Below are 21,307 nucleotides of genomic sequence, written 5' to 3'. Positions count from 1 at the left end.
TATTGAAAAATAAGATTTGTATAAAATGCTGATAGAATTTCCCACCAATGTACATTAATCCTTAAGCATATAGTCCAACTTTTTGTGCATTTTGGTGAATTTTGTTCTCTTTATTTCACTTAAATTGTGTTGACTTGATATTCTTAAATATCTAAATGTGCCTCAGTCATGCACTCTGTAGATTTAATCTACAGGTTTTTTTGTTTTGTTTTTTTAAATTTGATTTACATTTGTTAATTGCTATATTTGTTTGTACATATTTTGGTATTTAAAAAAAACAACTAAAGCAGCAGCGAGGGTGCTTCATAGCGAGTGTAGTGTGAAGTGAGTAAGGGGAGGGAGTAGCCACCGATTTGGAAAGGCCCTGCTCGAACTCGAACCAAACTGAACCGTGGCGGCTTCCGTAGGAGTGGATTGAAGCAGTGTACAGTCAGATCATTTTCTACGAGTCAAGATGGCGACATCGGAGCCGGTAAGAGAGAGGAAACACGGATAAAAATAACCAACTGATGCGCACTGAAAGGCTTGCAGGGACCTCGTCTCATCAGCTTGATTTAACACCCAAAGTTTCCAAGTTAAAAGTGACGCTAGTAATGTGTTTAAGTGGCAGTACTTTATTTTTTTTAAATCGGCGTGGATTAGCGTTAGCATGCAGTGCAATGTGCCTGACTTTGTCAGCAGGGAGGGACTGATTGACTGAACCTTGTTCATTCATACTTCACACAGTAGTTTGCTTTACTCTTAATCAACATCAGACCTAATATATAGTGGCTAATATAGTGGCGACATTTTTATCTCGTCCTTTTTAAGTTATTGGTAAATTTTATGACGTTAAAAACACGTGTGAATCGCGCTTTAGCTAGCCTAGCACGGTTGCTAAAAGTAATGCTAGCCACCCTTAGTTCAGTTAGCTCAGTTTTGACTTTTTTGACACATATCTCGAGATTTATTTGTCCGTTTTTCATCTGTATGTACCCAAAACGTTAATTCAGAGTGATAGGCAAATACATATCATTCAAAATCTGAGCTAAGAATAAGTTAATAATATTGTGTTAGTACGGCCTATAAACCATAGAAGTGTTTCATAAGGTAGATACAAAAATTGCAGCTGTTTTAGGATTTTATGTAGCAGGGAGCTCAAAGGATCACATAAACGACATTGTCCTTCTTTAATTATGCTCATCTCTATATATACGTGTCCTCAATAGCAGGGAAGTTGCATGTATTTCACTTAAGCAGGTTTATTTAAATGTTTTTTTCTAATATATATCTATTGTTTTATCCAACCAGATGTGCCCATAATCTGGGATCTGGACAAATCCATGGAGCTGTCTGTGGTGCTGAAGAAAATGTTAGGTTGAAATAAATATATTTACCTGGATGGATGTTTACTGGGGTCACTTCATGGTAGATGTTAGTAGTACATGAGCAGCAGTTATAATGTGAAGCATTGATCCAACTACAGCAGGAAGCCTAAAGGAAAGCTTTAAATTGAAATTCAATAGTATGGACATGTTGAAATAGTAAGATGTGCAGGATGTGGGAATGTTGTTTTTATTGGTTATATCAGCATAACTTCACCCCATTCCTTACAAAACAGCATCAACCCACTGTTTTGTCTGCTGTTTTGTGGGGTTTTCTGTTCTCTGATGCTTAAAATGTTTGGTGTTGCTGGAAATTCAGAACCATTTTTTTAAATCACAAAGGAGAATGAGCTCTCAGTTCCAGGTGTTTTATTTATTTTTTTATTACCATTAATATAAGTGGATATCCTGAATGCACTTGCAAACCCTAGATGCAGCCCTGTCTGTACTAATTACCACTCTACACTATATGGAACATTACACAATCATTGATATTCTTAAAAACTTGTTTTTTAGTTATTTGTCATATTTACTGGGGGCAACACTGAGTTTAAATTGTTTTATATAAATATATATATCTCCTTGATTATGGTGGAATGCCCCTGTGCTACAGATCATTACACGCCAAGTTTATAGTCATGCTTTCAGAGGTCTTACTTATGCACTGATCTCTTTATCACGTCGGATGTTAAAACTTTAAATATCCATGTTTTCAGGGATTAAGGACTAAAATGTTATGAAAATTCTATTCAGAAGCATTGCAAGATTTTTGTAGTCCCGATTTAAATATTAGTTCCTTCTTTGTCTACAGTACATAAAAATTACAATTCATGCAGAATACCTCTACCAGACATTGATAACTATACGTGTCGTCTTCTGTGTATGTATGTATGATATGTTTATGTGTTTATCTCTATAGAAAGCAGCTGAGACTGAAGATCAACAGGCTGATGGTCAGGTTATTGCAAATCCTGAGCAGTATATCAAACACCCTTTGCAAAACAGGTGAGTATTAAAACTGTAACCACAATAGATTGTGTACATTTATACCACTTTTAAGTTTGTTTATAAACCTGCTACACTTGATTGTCTCCCAACTTTCAAGTGTTTCGACCTGATTTCCTTAAAACGTGGGACTCGAAAGCAGCAGCTGCTAGGCAGGGTGCACAACAGGTTGAGCTTTTGAAAACACAGAGGAATATTGTTTTTCCTAAATAAATGAAAAGATAATTACATAATCCTTAATTATTAAAGTACTTTTGCTGTTGTAAATATCCAGTACATATTTATGAATGGAAAAAAAACTTTTTTTCTGTTGATGTTTTAACAAATATTTATTGCATATTTTAATTGGTTATATTAAGGGTCTATGAGATTTTGATCAAGATGTTTTCGATCAAACCCAGCTTAAATCAAAAATAGTTGGATCTAGTGTAACATTGTTTTGTGAATGTAACGTTCAACCCTCCAATAATGCTGCTTATTCTGCTATCCAAGGTTAAGCATTTTTAAATTTAGATGATGTCCTTCATTCCTAGTTAATGTTCAACTTGTGCGTTTTTGGGAAATCTATTAACTGGTTATTAAATTACAAAAAAAGCAATAAATAAATGCACACTATTTAAGAAACAAAGCAAACAACCCCTTGAATTTTAAAAGCTGTTTGACACTGATGCTTTTAAGTCAGGTATTTAAACTTGACATTTGGTTTTTAAATTGAGTCTGGTTTAGATGCAAAACATAGCTGATTGCTAAAACCTTTTGTTTATGTGCATAAAATATTGTCTTAAGTTATTCAGATATTCATATTTTTATCATCTCAACTCTTACAAACTCATAAAGCTCTTCACCACACTGTAAAAACAGATTCTAAATTCAGCATAATGTTTTGTGATTCCAGTTTTACAAATAAAACAAAGTGGTTGAAATCTTAACTGGATTTGGGTTGTTACCACGTTGGAAAATGAAAATTAGCGACACCTTTAACACGTAAGAAATATGTGGTGATCTGAAGAATTTTCAACAGTGTTTATTAAACTGAGGATATAAGTGTTAAGTGGTGTTTCTGCAATGTATATAAACAGGGTTTGCTTTACTGGTATAGCTGCTGATGGTTGGGTTTAGTGTAACAGCTGTAGGTGGTGGGGGCACTGAGTTCGCCTGGTGTCCCCTGTCTGCCCTCAGCTTGCCCCGCCCCCTCTGGGAAACATATGAAAGAATAAATACACCCATTGTACACAAAAGCTGCATTTCTAGAGCTCTGATGGTTTTCTGCGTCAATGCCTGCTTTTGTAAGAAGCTGTTGTTCTGTTGTAAACTGAGGTCATAGGATTACAATACAAAGTAGAAGCCTTTTTCAGACAAATATTTAAATGGTAAATATTTTGTGAAGTGCAAAAATTGTCTTGTGAGGATAAAACTCTTTTTTTTTTTTTTTTTTTAGATGGGCTCTGTGGTATTTCAAAAATGACAAGAGTAAAAGTTGGACGGAGAACCTGCGTCTCATCTCCAAGTTCGACACAGTTGAAGACTTTTGGGCGTAAGTTTTTTTTGTTTGTTTGTTTGTTTTGTTTTTTGTCCAAGCCATGCATTGTTATGTGGAATTTTTTAAGTGTTTACTGCAGCAATTTGCTTTACATTGATTATTTTCAGGATCAGATAAACTTTAAATTTACATCAGGTTTCTACCAAGAGAGATTAGGAGTAGAAATAATCCCTCCCCCTTTGTTCTTTTGGATTTTTTATTTAGCTGATGGGGTGAAGGTGGTTGTTAAACATTCATTTTAAATATTTCTATGATATTAACATGTCTGTTGATGTATGCAGCCTCCCAACTTAAACCATACGCAGAAACAAGAAGGGGTTGTTATCAAGTCTTTGTCAGGCTTCTATTCATCCAGGGTGTTTTACTAATCATGCTACTGTTGCCGTAAGCAAATAAGGCTTAATATTAACTCTGCACAATTTATTATGAATATATATAATTCCAATGGGCTGTTTAGAGTATTAGCATTGCGAATGTATCACAACTATTGTGATCTTCCATTTATATTGCTGGTGTGATATTTAACAAAATAGACTCACAGGATCGGTCACAGAGGGATGGAAACAGAGGAAAGAAGAAAATGGACATATTATATCTTTGTCATAACATTTAGCAATATTATGGCATTTGCAACACTTTCTCGTATCTTGCATCCCTACCTAATATGTATGTTTAAAATACTGCTGAGTTTCTATGCTTGGTGTTTCAACAATTCCTCTGCTCTTCATTACAGATTATACAACCACATACAGCAACCTAGCAAACTTGGCTATGGCTGTGATTATAGCTTATTTAAGGTAAGTCTAATCCCTTATTTCTTTATTGACTTGTATGTAAATGTATTGCCCATGCTGTCATGCATCTAGTTGGATTCTGTGCTATAATGTTTGACTTATTTAATGTGTTTGATAAGCCAATTTTAGTTTTTTTTCTTTAATGTTTAAAGTTAGAAAGGCTGGTTTCATATATATCAAATATTTAAAACATGTAACCAGTGAAATCTCTGAATCAAAGGCTTGGTTTTCTTGGTTGACAAGGGACTAGTCTAAGCTTTGAAAAATAGAATAAGCAGGCAAGACATTGTTTTCTTCAGAGAGTTAAATCAAGGTCACTAGAACAGATGTTTTTTAGGTGTGCATATTCAGTTATAATTTTTGTTTTTTGTGCCAGGATGGGATTAAGCCAATGTGGGAAGATGACCGGAATAAGCTGGGGGGTCGATGGCTGATGACTCTAAACAAACAACAGAGGCACAATGACCTCGATCGCTACTGGATGGAAACGGTAACACTGATGTTTGTCTTTTCACTAGTCAAAAATTACCATCATCTGTTTCAAAATCCAATAATTAAAACACATTGAAATGCTGAATTTTGCAGCTCCTGTGTTTAGTCGGTGATTCATTTGATGAAGCGAGTGAAGACGTGTGTGGAGCTGTGGTCAACGTCAGACCAAAAGGTGATAAAATATCCATCTGGACAAGCAACTGCCAAAACAGGGAAGCCATCATGACGATAGGGTGAGTAAGGAAGTCAGATTACTTCACTATTTGTGCACTTCAGACATTTTCCCATTTTTTCATTTCATTTAAAGCCACAAACCTCCATAAATTTCATCTATTTTAATATCACGAGTAAGTGCAAAGCTTTGATTGAAAAGTGTGGCTTGAAGCTTTTAGGCCCCTCTAACTCTGATACCGCTAAATACAGTGAATTACAGACAATTATACTGGGATTAGGTAATAAATTAGTTTCTGAAATTAGTTGATGAAATGGGTCAACACATCACCCATCTTCACTGGCTGCTGCACAACAAGAGCTTTTACCAGAGACACAACTATGAGGGATATTTTACCCCCAGTGGAGCTACAGAAATCCACAGCTCAGGTGGGAGAATCTGCTAACATTACAATCAGTAGTCTTTGCACTAATTCTGAACGACGCTCTGGTGTCATGAGGCCACATTAACCTTCCTGGCCTGTAAATTAAATGCTTCGTGTGTCTGAACAGACTATCACTACCTTTGATCACGGTGGGGACTGTATCATGCTGTGGGGTTGCTTTTCCTCAGCAGTTATAGGAAACCGGCTTCATGTTGGTCCTTCACATAGAATTTCAATGATACACTTTGAAGTTTTTGGTTGTTATGTGACCTTAAGTCGGAGCTGAATTCCTCTGCTGTTTCTGATCACTAGGTGGTGACTGTGAGCTTATTTTCATTTTCTTTCTACAGGCAACTTTACAAAGAGCGTCTGAACCTCCCTATAAAAGCCATGATTGGCTACCAGTCACATGACGACACGTCCAGTAAGAGCGGCTCCACCACCAAGAACATGTACTCCGTTTGAGAGACCCTCCCCCTGTTTCAACATGCTGTAGATTTAAACAATTACCAATCTGCATCATCACATTAACTTTTGAGTTGTCAACTTACTATAGTGTACTTTTCCTTTTAATGCAAACAAATATTGTTTATAGTGTGTACAGTCTGAGCTTCCCTCAACAAAAGAAGTTAGTGGAACCAGGCTGGATGGAGTGTCCGGCTCAAGATGTCTTAAAAGAGCTAAAGAACATAAATAATTTCCTTTTAGAGGTGAAGAGTTGTGTGAGTTGTATAGTGACCTCCCATAGCTATGCTGAGAGAACAAGCTTTTTCAGTACTAAACTTTGAGTTGAGAAAGAAAACCCTTAACTTTTAAGGCCTTTTTTTTTTCCTTATGCTGATTTCTCCTCTAAAAAGTATTTCTCACCCCACCAGAAGAGATTATAGGTTCTTTTGTTACACAGAAGAAGTTTTAAGGTTTTTAGCTCAATTTATTCAGGAGTGTAGAGCATAAATCAAGATTTCAGGTAAATCAGCATGAAGAGTCTACAGTATCTTAAAAGTTTGGAAAAGGTATGGTCACACTCCAAAGCAGAAGGTTTAAACTTAGGCCTCTTGTTATTTCAGCTACGCTGGAATTGTGGAATACTGCTTGTAGTACTACTTGTTTTGTTTTCTCCCACTTACATTTATTTATAATGTATGAATTGCAGTTACTTAGTTGAAAGACAGCAATGTATTTCTTTTTCCTTTTCTTTGGTTAAGGTTTATAGTGAGGACTACTGCTTAGAGATAACATTTTTCTCCGTGTTGGCTGGTGTGCTTTTCACTGTTCTCCTAACAGCAACTGTAGATTATATCGCACTCCTCTTGGTTAATGTGAAAGAAAGATGATATTCATTGTGAAATGATTTTGCTCATGATGTATCTTTATCTGTAATTCCAGGATGTATATTACCTTCTTTCAAGTAAAGGTTAAGTGCTTTGCATTAAATCTCAAATTTGTTGTCACTTTTGTAAAGAATGTGGGGGTGAGGTTTGGCTCCATGTCACTGGGGGGAAATTGCATCTGAAGGAATTCTAATATACTAATCATGAGTACAGGTGCTGGTCATAAAATTAGAATATCATGAAAAAGTAGATTGATTTCAGTAATTCCATTTAAAAAGTGAAACTTGTATATTATATTCATACATTACATACAAACTCATATATTTCAGATGTTTATTTTGTTTAATTTTGATGATTACAAATGACAACAAATGAAAATCTCAAATTCATCATATCAGAAAATTAGAATATTACTGAAGACCAATAAAAACAAAGGATTTATAGAAATGTTGGCCAACTGAAAAGTATGAACATGAAAAGTATGAGCATGTACAGCACTCAGTATTTAGTTGGGCCTCCTTTGGCCTGTATTACTGCAGCAATGCGGCGTGGCATGGAGTCGATCAGTCTGTGGCACTGCTCAGGTGTTATGATAGCCCAGGTTGCTCTAATAGTGGCTTTTAGCTCTTCTGAATTGTTGGGTCTGGTGTATTGCATCTTCTTCACAATACCCCATAGATTTTCTATGGGGTTAAGGTCAGGAGAGTTTGCTGGCCAATTAAGAACAGGGATACCATGGTCCTTCAACCAGGTACTGGTAGCTTTGGCACTGTGTGCAGGTGCCAAGTCCTGTTGGAAAATGAAATCTGCATCTCCAAAAAGTTGGTCAGCTGCAGGAAGCATGAAGTGCTCTAAAACTTCCTGGTATGTGGCTGCGTTGACCCTGGACCTCAGAAAACACAATGGACCAACACCAGCAGATGACATGGCACCCCAAACCATCACTGACTGTGGAAACTTTACACTGGACTTCAAGCAACGTGGATGAAGTGCCTCTCTTCTTTTCCTCCAGACTCTGGGACCTTGATTTCCAAAGGAAATGCAAAATTTACTTTCATCAGAGAACATGACTTTGGACCACTCACCAGCAGTCCAGTCCTGTTTCTCTTTAGCCCAGGCAAGACGCTTCTGACGCTGTCTGTGGTTCAAGAGTGGCTTGACACAAGGAATGCGACAGCAGAAACCCATGTCTTTCATACGTCTGTGTGTGGTGGTTCTTGAAGCACTCACTCCAGCTGCAGTCCACTCTTTGTGAATCTCCCCCACATTTTTGAATGGGTTTTGTTTCACAATCCTCTCCAGGGTGCGGTTATCTCTCTTGCTTGTACACTTTTTTCGACCACATCTTTTCCTTCCCTTCGCCTCTCTATTAATGTGCTTGGACACTGAGCTCTGTGAACAGCCAGCCTCTTTAGCGATGACCTTTTGTGTCTTGCCCTCCTTGTGCAAGGTGTCGATGGTCGTCTTTTGGACAACTGTCAAGTCAGCAGTCTTCCCCATGATTGTGTAGCCTATAGAACTAGACTGAAAGACCATTTAAAGGCTTTTGCAGGTGGTTTGAGTTAATTAGCTGATTAGAGTGTGGCACCAGGGGCCATCAATTTTGAACCTTTTCACAATATTCTAATTTTCTGATATGATGAATTTGAGATTTTCATTTGTTGTCATTTGTAATCATCAAAATTAAACAAAATAAACATCTGAAATATATGAGTTTGTATGTAATGTATGAATATAATATACAAGTTTCACTTTTTAAATGGAATTACTGAAATCAATCTACTTTTTCATGATATTCTAATTTTATGACCAGCACCTGTATATTCCAGAAAATACTATGGGTTTGTTTACAACCAACTGACCGTGCAGATGTTGCATACAAATGTAATTATTTTCTCTACATTGATCTCCACAACTATAGTCTTACTAATAATGATTCCCAAAAAACAGATTATTATAAATTAAGTGACTCTAAAATAGCAATGTTTGCTGGAGTTTGAGTCAATCAAAAAAAAACAAACATATTTATTCATCATTCAGATATTCTAACCATACTTATAATATTCTCTGTCCTAGAAAAGTATATTATAAACTTAAATGGCCCACCGCAGATGAAAATGGATGGATGAATGAAACTTAAATGTTCAAATGTTATGTATTTGCCATAATATAGCTGACAAAGTCGTGGAAAAGATTGCCAACCTGAGGTGAGTCCAGAGATCACAGATAATGATGGTAAACCACAAAATGTCATTGCAGAAGAAGCTGGTTGTTCAGAGTTGTTCATCCATCAACGTTCATTGATAGTTGAGTGCAAGGAAAATGTTGAACAAAAAAGGGGAAAACCGCAGTTTTTACCAGAATTCTGCAAAATTTGGGAGAACTTTTAAAGGGAGAAAACGAACTGAAGCTGTTGTTTTGTTTGTTTTTTTTCAATTGCCATGGCAGTATTCTATTGCCAAAGCACAATTACATGCAAACATATATTCCTTTTTTATTCAAATTACTGGGAGTCACATAACCTGTTAAAGAATATTAAGACAAAAAGTAGCTCTCAAGCTAAAAATCCCTGGCAGTAATTTTCAGGTGAGGTCAGGATTTCAGACAACCCAGTAAAAATAATTATCTCTTTACAGCTTTAACATGCATGTATTATGACATGTATACAATTGTTATATGTATAATTTAGTGCTAATGTCTGAAAGGGGGTATGAAGATATAAATCGTATTTAACTATACCCCATTCACCCTCCTATAGTGCATAGCAGCATCAATATTCTCAGTTCCTATTTAATTTACTAGTCCATTCTTTTCCAAGAGTCAATTAAGTTAGAAAATGAATGATTTTATCTTCATTTAAATATATAGACATTCAAACACATGCCTACTTACATCTTCATTTATGCAATAAAAGTCTGGAGAAGTGGGTAGGAACATAATCCACTTTATAAATCTAGTACAATATCTCATCCACTGGTGTTGGTCCAACAACATGGATATCTGTGATTACTATGACTGATTTTCCAAGCAAAACTATTTATACCAAATTGTAATTAGAGGCTTATCTGTCTCTTTGTTTTTCTCCATTTTATAAAAATCAGTTTATATTTTCTCATGAAATAGCAAACTCTTATTTTTTGAACTGAAGTATATGGTACAGTTTTATTAAAACCATTACAGCTGGATTCTAGTAGCATCATCCTTCGCCTCATGATGTTTTTCAACAAAGCTGAGAGAAACTTTGAAAAACATGCATCATAGATGAAGAGAATCTGAAGGCGTTTCTTGGAAAATTAGGACCTGGCAATCATGCGTTAAAGAGAAACTCTACAAATGAGAATTTGAAATGATTCACATTTTCTATAAAGGTGGGTTTTAGACAAACTTGTACAAAAAAAAAAAAACCAACACCTCTACAGATGTTCTGTGTTACATACAATTTCTACCAGTTATGACATTCCTTTAAAATCAGTGAGGGACTGTTTTTAAAGAGTTTTTAACCCTTGATTCATAATACATGACAGGTTCACTCTGGGAATGTGCTAGATTAAGCCGACAACACCCTATTGGAAAATTACATTTTGGGACGATGACGTCTGTTTGTTTTAAGTGAGAATGAACAATTAAAAGTCTGTTGGCTTTAGTCATCTAGTCAAACAGGATCTTTAGGAGCTGCTGGAACTCCACCCTCCTCCACCTGTGAGCAACATTAAATCCTGTTATATAACACATGACTTTTTAAATTTATTAAAGTGCCTAAACGTCATATCTATACTGTGTGTTTGTTGGTATATTGTCAACATTTAAAGGTTATTGTACACACAAAAAAACAAAACATTAGCATAAACATCTTATCAAATCTTTTCATCAGAGCCATCCTTTCCATAAGGTAACGCAGCCAGACCGCTGGAAAAACTATTCACACCCACGTTCATATTTTGCTAAAGTGAAACCACAAATTTGAATGTATTTTATCAAGTTTTTAAATAACTCAACAAGGAAAAGTACAGCAAAACTGGGAGATGGAAGGAAGATGGTTTATAAAAGTGTGACATCTGCTTTCAGACTCTGTCTTTCTTTCTCTTATTTTGCCAGTTTGTGTTTGTTGCTCATGTGAAATATGGTGCGCTAGTCCTATTACACCAAAACTTAACATTTTGGTGAGGTAGCATCATGCCATGTTTAAATACAGAGTAGCAAGTATTCCTTCCAGCCAGGCAGTAACCCAAATTGTAAAACCTGCGGAATGGTTTCAAATGAGGTCATAACAAACCAATCTATCCAAAGAACAATCCGTGCCAAACTTGAAATTCTCTCTCTAATCTGACTGACCCTGAGCTAAATAACAAAAGAGAATGGACAGAAATGTTGGTCTCTGACAGTAATTGCAGTGGAAGATTGTTGCATAACATACTGACATACTTACCGAAAGAATATACATACCACTTTTTTTTTTTCATATTTTCTTAGCAATTTTGAAAAATGTATTTTTCCTTCCACCTCACATTTATGCATCAGGGTCTGTCATAAAAAAATCCCACAAAAAATACATTGAAGTTTGTGGTTAATGTGTCAAATATATGGAACAAGTTCAAAGGGAAGGAATCCTTTTGCAAGGCATTGTGTATAAAGCACAAATACATGTTTTGTTCTTTTGCTGTTGCAGTTGGCATTTTAATAAATATATGAGCTAAGAAACAGAAATGCCGTGGAAAAATCCCTCCCAAGGAAAAGGATCCAGGTCCAAGCCATCGCAGGCTGAAACTACATAAAAAAAACACTATTGAAACTTCAGCCAGGATCCAGCCACTGTTGTTACTGATGTCCTTCTTTGTCCTTCATCACTGTCCGTGCTTTCTTGCTGGACCCTGGCCGCCATATATCAGGACATGGATATTATCAAGGGCTTTTCCTCCTCCCGTTGGCTCAGCAGGTTTGAAACCATGAATGACGAGAAGAAGAAAAACTCAGCGGTGTAGGTGAGCTCAAACATCTGTATGTTGACACTAAGGCTCCACTCGAACACAGCAGACAGATGGTGGTAAAAGTATTCTTCTTGGACAAACAAAAAGGTATCTGCAGGCTTTGGAGTAAAGGATCTGTTGGACAAAGTTAGATGCATGATAATAACTGGAAATATTGTTTCTGACTGGTTGAAAACTGGATTGATCATAAATTATTGGATTTTCTGCTCTCATTCACTCCCACAATAAACTGCCCGAGGAAGGTGTTTGTTAAAAATTAACCTAGTCAAGCTTTTAAGCCATGTCCTTTTAACATGCATTCCATAGCAGTCAGTCCCATTTAGTTAACCAAGAAGCACTATAACCTATAATGTTTTCAGATATATTTAATCTAATCAAGTGTATTTAAATGGGACGATCATGCAAATTATAAAAATTCTATTAACAAAGGCATAATCCCTTCAGCAAACAAAGCTGATTTGGCACCAAGCACTCTGAAAGGATACAGCCAAGAGTCACAATGATTTGAACCACTGTGAAAAAAATGCGCAGAGGGAAGAGGAACTTCTCGAACCCTGTCAGAACGCACTTCGCAGTCAGCGTGGTGAGCAGGATGGTGTAGAAGCAGGCAGACGTGAAACTGACAGCAGCTCCAAGGTAGTGCATGAATGTGACATCACCTGGCTATGGAGAGAAATCACAAGTTTTTTTATGATCAGGACAAATGGATGAAGAGTTGAATAAACGAATATTTTCATGTTTTTTTTTTTTTCATATATACAATGACAAGTGTATAGATGCCATCATTTTAGCAATTGGCTTTTAAACCCATAAATTGTGTAAAATATATCATTATATTGTCAAATTCTGCCTTTAGATCAATGTTTTTGCAAAAATGTTCTTACTTTCCCAAACTTATGCATGGTTTGCATTTCTTTTTGTTTTTTTCCATTAAGATCTTGCTCATCCAAAAGGGTCTCATACAAAGAACTGATCTTAAGGGATTGAATCCAAATACACACCATATTTATGAACCAATTTGTAAATGTATATAAACATGAACAGTATATATATTTCTATGTTAACGCCAGTAATAAGCTATTTTTATAGTTTGGCTTTTTCATTTCCTTATGATGGTAATGCTTGTATTTAAAAAAGAATGCATGTGATTAGTTTAGTAGGGGGGAACCAGCAAATAATTTATTGACCCGGTTGACATCTTTATATACCTGAATCTAGGATCAAAAGTTATGTATTATTTCTGTGCAACATTATGATCTATTTAAGAGAAAATAATACATCTCTTGTGCTGGAAATCTTTAAGGAGGGCTTTAAACAAATAGTGCTCTGCCTTTGTTTGCCCTTTTAACACAGGTTGTCAATTGAAACAGTTCCGTTTTGATATAAGTATTTATGGCTATAGCTCCTGTTTGTATAAAGTATCTCTCTGCTGTGCAGGCCCTTGGATTCCTGCTCCCTTTATTATTGCTGAATATTACTCGGCAGTAACAATCACTTACGTTACAGTTTCCAGCCCCAAAGGCCCCGATAGCTGCCACTAATCCAAACGCTAATGCAATTCTGCTCAGCATGGAATGGCACATGTGCTTCTCCATTATATGGGCATGATGGAATATGGTGAACAGCAGAACTAAAGAAGAAAGCAGAGTTTAAATGGCACATATCAGAACATGAAGTACACTGCCTTGCAAAAATATTTATATCCCTTTTTCATATTTTACAATCTCAAACTTGTATGTTTCATTGTGGTTTTTAGGGGTTAGAAAAAGATGAATAGATGCATAATCTGCAGAGCGTGAAATCTATTTGTATTACGGTAAGCTCTTTTCAATCAGATGCCCCTAAATAAAATCCATAACACAAAAGGCCTTCAGATGTCAGATCAGGAAGTTCACACAAGCTAAGATCTAACATATGGCCACCACCTGAATTGAGAGGCCAGACAAATGGAACGTTTATCAGAAATGCAGCCAAGAAACTCATAATCCGTGTTTAATTTAATTAGAGTTGGTCCTGGCATTCGTTTACTGTTTATAGGCACTTCAGATATAAAGTATAAACATTTTGCTGCTAAACTCACATAGAAAGGTCCCAGCGTTCATGGTTGCTGTAAAAAGGGAACTCTCTGGAGCATAAGTCCCACTTCCACTGGAATAACAAAGCTTGTTTTATTAACAATGTCAAAAATTCAATTCAAAATAAGACGTTAAGGTTTCAGACTTTTTACCTTATGGTAGGAGCCAAGCAACATCCCTTTGTTTTATTCTCCCTGCAGTAATTCGCACCACTCCTGAAATTATAATAATAAAAAAAGTTGCCATTTATGAGTTAGAACAAAATTGGTTAGAACACTTAAAAGAGAGTCAACTTACCAATCACTGAGTGAGCACACGTGATTGTTGGAGTAAGCCATTCCATATCTGAAAGAAAACGCATCAAGAAAAAAAAACTGTAATAAATATATTTTATTCTTGCTTTTGCCAAAAGATTGCAGGAGATATAATGGATTTTATATTTAAATTGCTCCCCTCTATGTTTTTGAGAGGTTTCTGAAATCATAACAGAAGTTATAGTTATTTTTTTCAGCAGATTAAAACAGGTTAAACCAACTTATTCATTTTTCATGCAACACTGAAACATGAAACCAGCACTGGTTGAAAATGCTGTTGTACCTGCCTTTGAATGTTAATGGTTGAACCAAATACGGGGGGGGAGCAGGAGGAAATAAACTTTAAACTCACAGTTCAACTTATTAATTATTATTGAAATCTATTATGTAGCTGATGTATTCAAGATTTTCTTGCCTATCCGCCTAGCACACCCCACGATATACTTGCCAGGTCACATATTTTCAGTCGTTTCTCTCAAGGATACACACAGGGGACATATAAGTTCATTTGTGCTTTTATAACTCTCTATTTTAGATGACTTTTTAAAGATTATGTGTTGCCTAATCTTGACAGAATAATGTCAGGGCCAACTCTTATCAATATAATTTGTCTTCCATTGTGTTTTTATTGTTTTTGCCCATTGATATATACAGGATGCTATTACCCCGGTAACAACGACATTGTTCTGACAGGCCACTTTTTGTGTACTAAGTTGTTCTATCAGCTTTAAAAAAAGAAAAACATTTAATTATATCTGCTTAGAAGGTGAAAAACAAGTAAAACTATTGTAAATTTGCCATTTAATTCTAGCACACACAAAGCAGCAGACTGTAAACTGTAAAAATGAAATGTTGTCTTTTCACCAGGATATACAGTCATTAGAGACACTGTCAATAAAAACTCACACGCTCCATGTTCCAATGAAGGACACCAGCGACAATGAGATGGGAAGGATGATCCAGAGCACCATGTCTCAGGGTTAAGGAAGAAGAATGAAATCAAAAACAAGGATTTCTTTTGTCTCCAACACGCTCTGTGTCAGACTTCTGCGCAGGTGTGTGTATTCCTCATAGAGCCAGCAGAAAATCTTCAGGTGAAGTTTGGTAACAAAACCATAAAAACAAACAAAACAAACAAACAAAAATCTGTAGTAAATAAATAGATTGTATATATATATATATATATATATATATATAGCCTATATATATTTATATTTTTTTTAAATAAGCAGTTAGCTATGTGTTGTAAAAGTGAGTCCTCCACAATCAGGAGTCCAGAGCTTCTGTGTACAAGTCTCCTTCTGCCTTTCTGCCACTCCTTTGAAGCACCACCTTGTTCTGGGAGTAAAGTATTGGGACACAGGGGGTTGGCCTTCTTTCTTTTTATCACATTGTTTGTTTTACTCTTAACAGACTCCTAGTGACCATCTTCTGAATGTGGAGTTGTATATTTTAAAGCAAAGTGACCAAAAGAATAGGAGTGAAATCATATTGTAAAATGTGAAGCTAAAAATCTGATGTTTATTTTTTGCAGGGTTTAAATTGTTTGTGATGTTTGCTTAGTTTTTTGTTTTTTTGTTTTTCTGTTTTTTTACTCAATGATGGGAAACCGTTTTGAAATAATTAATCTTGTCTTCTGATTTTGAATTTTTTAACTCTTAAAAGATATATATGATTATATATGTTTATTAAGACTTTTTAAGCAGTGAAAAATCTCTAATAATTTAATAACCTAAGCTCCTTCCCTGGTCAATTTTACCGGAAAGTGGCACCACTTTTCTATTTTGTTTAAAAAAATAAATCTTTGCACAGGTGATAAAAATCAATATCAGTTTAACTTTATCAGATTTGACAAATATTGTCAGATCATCAGGGTTGGTAACAATCTCTGTCACCACAGCGTATGATTCTAAATATTCTAAATTAATGAATCCATCAATTAAATAAAAATAATAATAATAATAATAATAATAAAAAAAAATAAATAAAAAAAATCAATCAATAACGAACCAATTAATCTATAATGTATCATCTTTTACGTAACAAAGACATGTTTAGTTTAATTAATCATTTTGGGATTTTGCTGCTGAATTTAAACCCATCTGACAGGCAATGTTTTTTTTTATGATTGAGGGCTTTAGGAAGTTATGCAAACTACTTTTTTTTTTACAAAGAGCTTTTTTATTTGAAATATTTTATGATTTTTGTTTGATAAATTAAATAAGTCAGGTAAGTAAATTCGTAATAACTTTGAAGAACAGAAGGAAAAGAACAGGACCCTCGGATCAGGCATTCGCGACTACACCATATGGGGTCCTCAACTTCAAAACAAACAAAATGTCGGCGACCATTAGATGGGGACTTCAGCGGCTAATGCGGACCCAAACCAAAGCTTTCCTCAGGTTTTACGTCTCTTACCTGCCCCCAATAATGTGTTAGATATGTTTTATAGCAGATATGATGCATGTAAAGGGCTGTCTGACGCCTATTAGTAGCCTTATCTTTGTCCGGTGGAGATTTAGCGAGGTACCATGCTAATTGCCAAACCAAAAAGCAAACAACCGGCTTAACCCCTGAAGTCCGTGAATGCGAAAACCGGTTAATAACATGTTTAAGCTTACAGTTTCACCGATTTGTATGAATTACGCAGGTTATTGGTGGTTTATAAAGTTTACTCTGATAAAAGTCTACTAGCACTGATTATCTAGTTTTATCCGCTAAATCACTTCTATCTGTAGTCTTTTTTATCATGTGACAACGGACGTTGTTAACTGTACCTTCAATCATTACTTAATCCAATTAAAACTGAGTATGACAAACTCGTCACGTTTCCACCAGGTTAACAGATCACTCACAAACTACAGTGTTAAGCTTCAGGGGGTTCCTGCGTCATCCTGAGACAGGAGCTACATACTTCTCAGGTGAGACACTAGCCTCCAGACTCACATTATGTAAGTTGTGATATTTTGTTTATCCCTACCAAGCATCTAGTTGTGTCACTTTTTCCAGTGAGAAACCTGTCCATTCAGACTCAAGATACGCCAAACCCAAGAAGCTTGAAGTTCCTCCCTGGGAAACCTGTTCTGGGAAGCGGTACGCTGGACTTCCCTTCCCCAAGCTCAGCTGGATCCTCATCTTTAGCGAGGTAATGGGTCAATATAAGCAATGCACTTTGCTTTGTTGATTCAAAATAGAATCCCAAACAATGTCCCACTATGCAGCGTTGTGCTGTATTAACGACTGTTCCTATCACACCGATTCTGATGCCCAGCAAAGTGAAATCTGTTTTTATCTGAGCACTAAAACAATGATTGTTATGAAAGTAAATCCAAAGAAATGGCAACTAAACCCAGACTTTAAACTCTTTAAATATACCTAGACGTGTACACAGGGTTTCCACGGGTCATTAAAAGTCATTAAATAATTATTTTTTTAAATTAAGGCCTGAATTGGCATTAAAATTCATTAAATGTGATTATTTTTTCATTTAAAATGCTTTATTTAAGAAAATGTTTATAAAAACAATTTCTAAAATGATATATATATTTGCAAAAATATTGCTGCTTCCGGCTGATCGTCAAGCCGTATGTCCGGAAAAGAAGCTAAAGGAAAATGCTAATTTCAACAAAAGTGGCCGGAAATCGAGGAATTGCGGCCTGCCGACAGTAAAGATGAAGAAGGAATTTGCCGTGTATATATGAGAGTCATGGGTACTTGTTGCATTAACATTATTTTTAAGAGCATTAAAAGAGCATTAAAAAGCATTAAATTAGAGTTGTTCATTCCTGTATAACCCTGGTATAGTATATACCCAACTAAATCAAAACAGTATGAATTTCTGCCATATAGATTAATGTTCCTCCTTTTGCTATTCAAAAAGCACTGCCCTGTCCATACTCTGGCTCGATTACTAATATGGTCATGTAAAATTATGTTATTTAACTCACTGTGAACACAGTACACAATTAGAGACCTTAAACATCCCCCTATTACATATTTACTTAAATATTTAGTGTTTTTTTGGCTCTTGGAGAATCAGTAATTGACTAAAGTTGTGTGTTTCTGCACAAGAGAAACGCCAAAATTATCTGTATTTTTTTGAGAAATCCTTATCTAATTTGAAACCCAGAGTCCAAAACTTTAAAACCTTAAGCCTTGTGTTTTAAAGATCAAACCATCATGTAAATCCTTCTTTCAAACACACTGTAAGCCAAACCCCTCATCGTGTTTTTTTTTTTTTTCTTTTCTTAATCTAAAATGTATTGAAGCAATTGTGTCTCCTTCAGGGACCTGTTTGAAATTGAGGGAGTGAAAAGTGTGTTCTTTGGGCCCGACTTCATCACTGTCACTAAAGTAAGTATCTCTGCTCGTCTGCCTGTCAATCTCTGCAAAAGTAAATTTTTTTTAGGGGGATAGCAAATGAGATTACGGTATGTTGTTTTTACTGTCAGACGGACGAGGATGTGGAATGGACAGCCATTAAGCGCCATGTTTTAGATGCAATTTCCAAGTTCTTTGAGAGTGGAGATCCAATAACAACAGGAGCAGTGCACCATGAGAGCAGTAAGTTTTTGTTTTAACATCTTGCCCAGGACTTAAATGAGCTACTCAAATTTTTGCAATGCTTAATGGTTCCTTTGGTACAGGCCTCTCTGAAGACGATGATGATATTGTGTCTATGATAAAGGAGCTTCTGGACACCAGAATTAGGTACAAAAACTACCAGTTTATCACTGTCTACACTTATCTAGTTCCACTAAAATAATGATAGAATGATAATGTGTTGTTTTAATGGGAAAAAAATGTCATGCTGACAGTTTCTCCTTTGCTGTTTTGAGGTAATATTCTTGATTAGACTGTTTTCCGTGCTTCTATTCTGTACAAATACATGTTGTCTCTTTCTGACATAAAGACCGACAGTGCAAGAAGATGGAGGTGACGTCATCTTTAAAGGTTTTGAGAACGGAACAGTAAAGTTAAAGCTGGTGGGATCCTGCACAGGATGTCCCAGCTCCACGGTTACTCTGAAAAACGGTATTCAGAACATGCTGCAGTTTTACATCCCAGAGGTGGACAACGTAGAGCAGGTGCCAAAATAACCTTTTTTTCTGTCAATTGGTTTATCTACTTAAATAAAAGATATGACTGATATATTTATTTGCAGTAAATGCTTTTTAACAAGTTATAAAAGCTTAACCATAGGAATGATTTTTTTAGCCCTCCAGATGCCTTTGTGTCATGATGGCCCCAAGCTAAGTTTAAAACTTTTTTTTTATTTGTAATTTAATGGATTTACCTAACCTGACTCCAGATTTAGAATAAGGTTAAGTACTTACTGTATTTACATTATTATGTAAGGTACAAAAGGATTCCTAATATTGTCTTCTGGTGATTTTGACTTGCCATTGGGTGACAGGCAATGGGGGTTAAGTCTTTTACCCAAGCACACGATGACTTGGGCAAAATAACTGAAGTTTGAATTGGCAACCTTCCAGTTTAAGAACAAACTTCAGCATCATGGGCCACTTTCTCTGCAAAGAAATGCTGGAACTTATAACATCTCATGATTGAAATATAACAATATGCTACCTGGTCAGTATGGTTTTTTAACATCCCATCCTACAGAGATGGGGGGGGGAAAGCAGGAAAGCAGTGGGGGAAGCACAGATTCTCATCACATATTGTTATACTTTGAGGCTACTCAGAGGCTAAAAAAGGTGCTAGAGCAAACAGTTCCAATAATCCTCACTGTCATTATATATATTTTTCTTAAATAAAAGTACGTTACCATTTATACTGAATATAAAAAGTGCACCTTGTACCTTTTGGATTTAGATATAATCTCTATTTTATATTTACACTTTTTTTTTTTTATTAACCATAAATTTATCTCATCCCAACAACTTTCCTTTAACTTAGTTTTTACAATGAAGACAACGCAATAAGAATAACATTACTTATGTCTAATCTTTTGCCTAGGTGGAAGACGAAGTGGATGAAATCAATGCAAAGGTTTTTGAAGAAGTGGAGCGTAAACTACAAGATTAAGAACATCCTTTACAGATGACTAGTTTGTGAAATCGATCAGCCAAAATGTCTGTAAACACAAGATGAAAACGAGTATTCAAGTTGTTGATAATACTGGAACAAAAGCTTGAAAGGAGAAAATTATTTCCAGGCTTTTGTTTTTGCCTCCACCCTAGATATTCTAACTGTAATTTGCATGTATATGCTGTTGGTCCCGTTCTTAAACAAAGGTAATATACAGTTTTTTTGGTTGCTAAAGAAAAGTGTCCTGCTGTGATTATTGTAAATGTGGTGTTGTATTTATTTCTTATAAATATTGTATGATAAGAAAGAGAATATTTTGTCAAGATCATGATTTTGTGAAGTTGATGACTTTCTGGAAAATTTGACAGTTATTTCATTTGCTGCTACTTAACACAAAAGGAAAAAAAAAGAAATATAAATGCATTATTATATACATTATTACTAAATTAAATGATGGAAAATGGGTTAAATTACCTCTTGTGAAAGTAGGCTCACATTATGATATCTCCAAGGAAATGTCTGTGCATTGTGCTCCACATTGTATTTGTCCTAAATCCCATTAAAGTTCAATTTGACTTTTTCTTCTGTCCTGTGTCTATTACTTAAATTAAAAAGTTGACCATATAGTAAAATGATCAGAACAGTTTTAAAAAGTAGCAGACCTTTTAAATCAGCAAAAATAATAAAATAAATTATACCTACATGACAATTATGGTGCACACATGTACAGATATTGTGACAAGAAAATAGGATAAATCAT

General features: G+C 35.5%; 3 protein-coding genes across 3 annotated transcripts; 2 read left to right on the top strand and 1 right to left on the bottom strand.

Annotated features, from left to right (window-relative positions):
• Nucleotides 1-403: 403 nt before the first annotated feature.
• Nucleotides 404-7,227, top strand: LOC107100654 (eukaryotic translation initiation factor 4E-like). The gene is made up of 7 exons (XM_015399263.1): nucleotides 404-472; nucleotides 2,284-2,369; nucleotides 3,808-3,903; nucleotides 4,643-4,706; nucleotides 5,080-5,193; nucleotides 5,289-5,428; nucleotides 6,142-7,227. The coding sequence occupies exons 1-7, from the start codon at nucleotides 455-457 to the stop codon at nucleotides 6,254-6,256; spliced, it is 633 nt and encodes a 210-aa protein (XP_015254749.1). The 5' UTR covers nucleotides 404-454; the 3' UTR covers nucleotides 6,257-7,227.
• A 2,812-nt stretch (nucleotides 7,228-10,039) lies between these two features.
• On the bottom strand, nucleotides 10,040-15,810 carry LOC107089906 (transmembrane protein 150A-like). The gene is made up of 7 exons (XM_015382998.1): nucleotides 15,403-15,810; nucleotides 14,480-14,527; nucleotides 14,335-14,397; nucleotides 14,188-14,255; nucleotides 13,607-13,737; nucleotides 12,593-12,770; nucleotides 10,040-12,198 (listed from the first exon to the last, which is right to left on the bottom strand). The coding sequence occupies exons 1-7, from the start codon at nucleotides 15,465-15,467 to the stop codon at nucleotides 12,005-12,007; spliced, it is 747 nt and encodes a 248-aa protein (XP_015238484.1). The 5' UTR covers nucleotides 15,468-15,810; the 3' UTR covers nucleotides 10,040-12,004.
• Nucleotides 15,811-16,833: 1,023 nt separating this feature from the next.
• LOC107089835 (NFU1 iron-sulfur cluster scaffold homolog, mitochondrial-like) lies at nucleotides 16,834-21,102 on the top strand. Its single transcript, XM_015382879.1, has 8 exons — nucleotides 16,834-16,898; nucleotides 17,335-17,417; nucleotides 17,506-17,641; nucleotides 18,783-18,849; nucleotides 18,948-19,059; nucleotides 19,143-19,206; nucleotides 19,409-19,583; nucleotides 20,476-21,102. The coding sequence occupies exons 1-8, from the start codon at nucleotides 16,834-16,836 to the stop codon at nucleotides 20,542-20,544; spliced, it is 771 nt and encodes a 256-aa protein (XP_015238365.1). The 3' UTR covers nucleotides 20,545-21,102.
• Nucleotides 21,103-21,307: the final 205 nt, after the last annotated feature.

The sequence above is a fragment of the Cyprinodon variegatus genome, unplaced genomic scaffold, assembly GCF_000732505.1.
Source record: "Cyprinodon variegatus isolate N-32 unplaced genomic scaffold, C_variegatus-1.0 Scaffold1, whole genome shotgun sequence".
NCBI classification, from domain to species: domain Eukaryota; kingdom Metazoa; phylum Chordata; class Actinopteri; order Cyprinodontiformes; family Cyprinodontidae; genus Cyprinodon; species Cyprinodon variegatus.
This window is presented reverse-complemented; position numbering and strand designations above follow the sequence as displayed.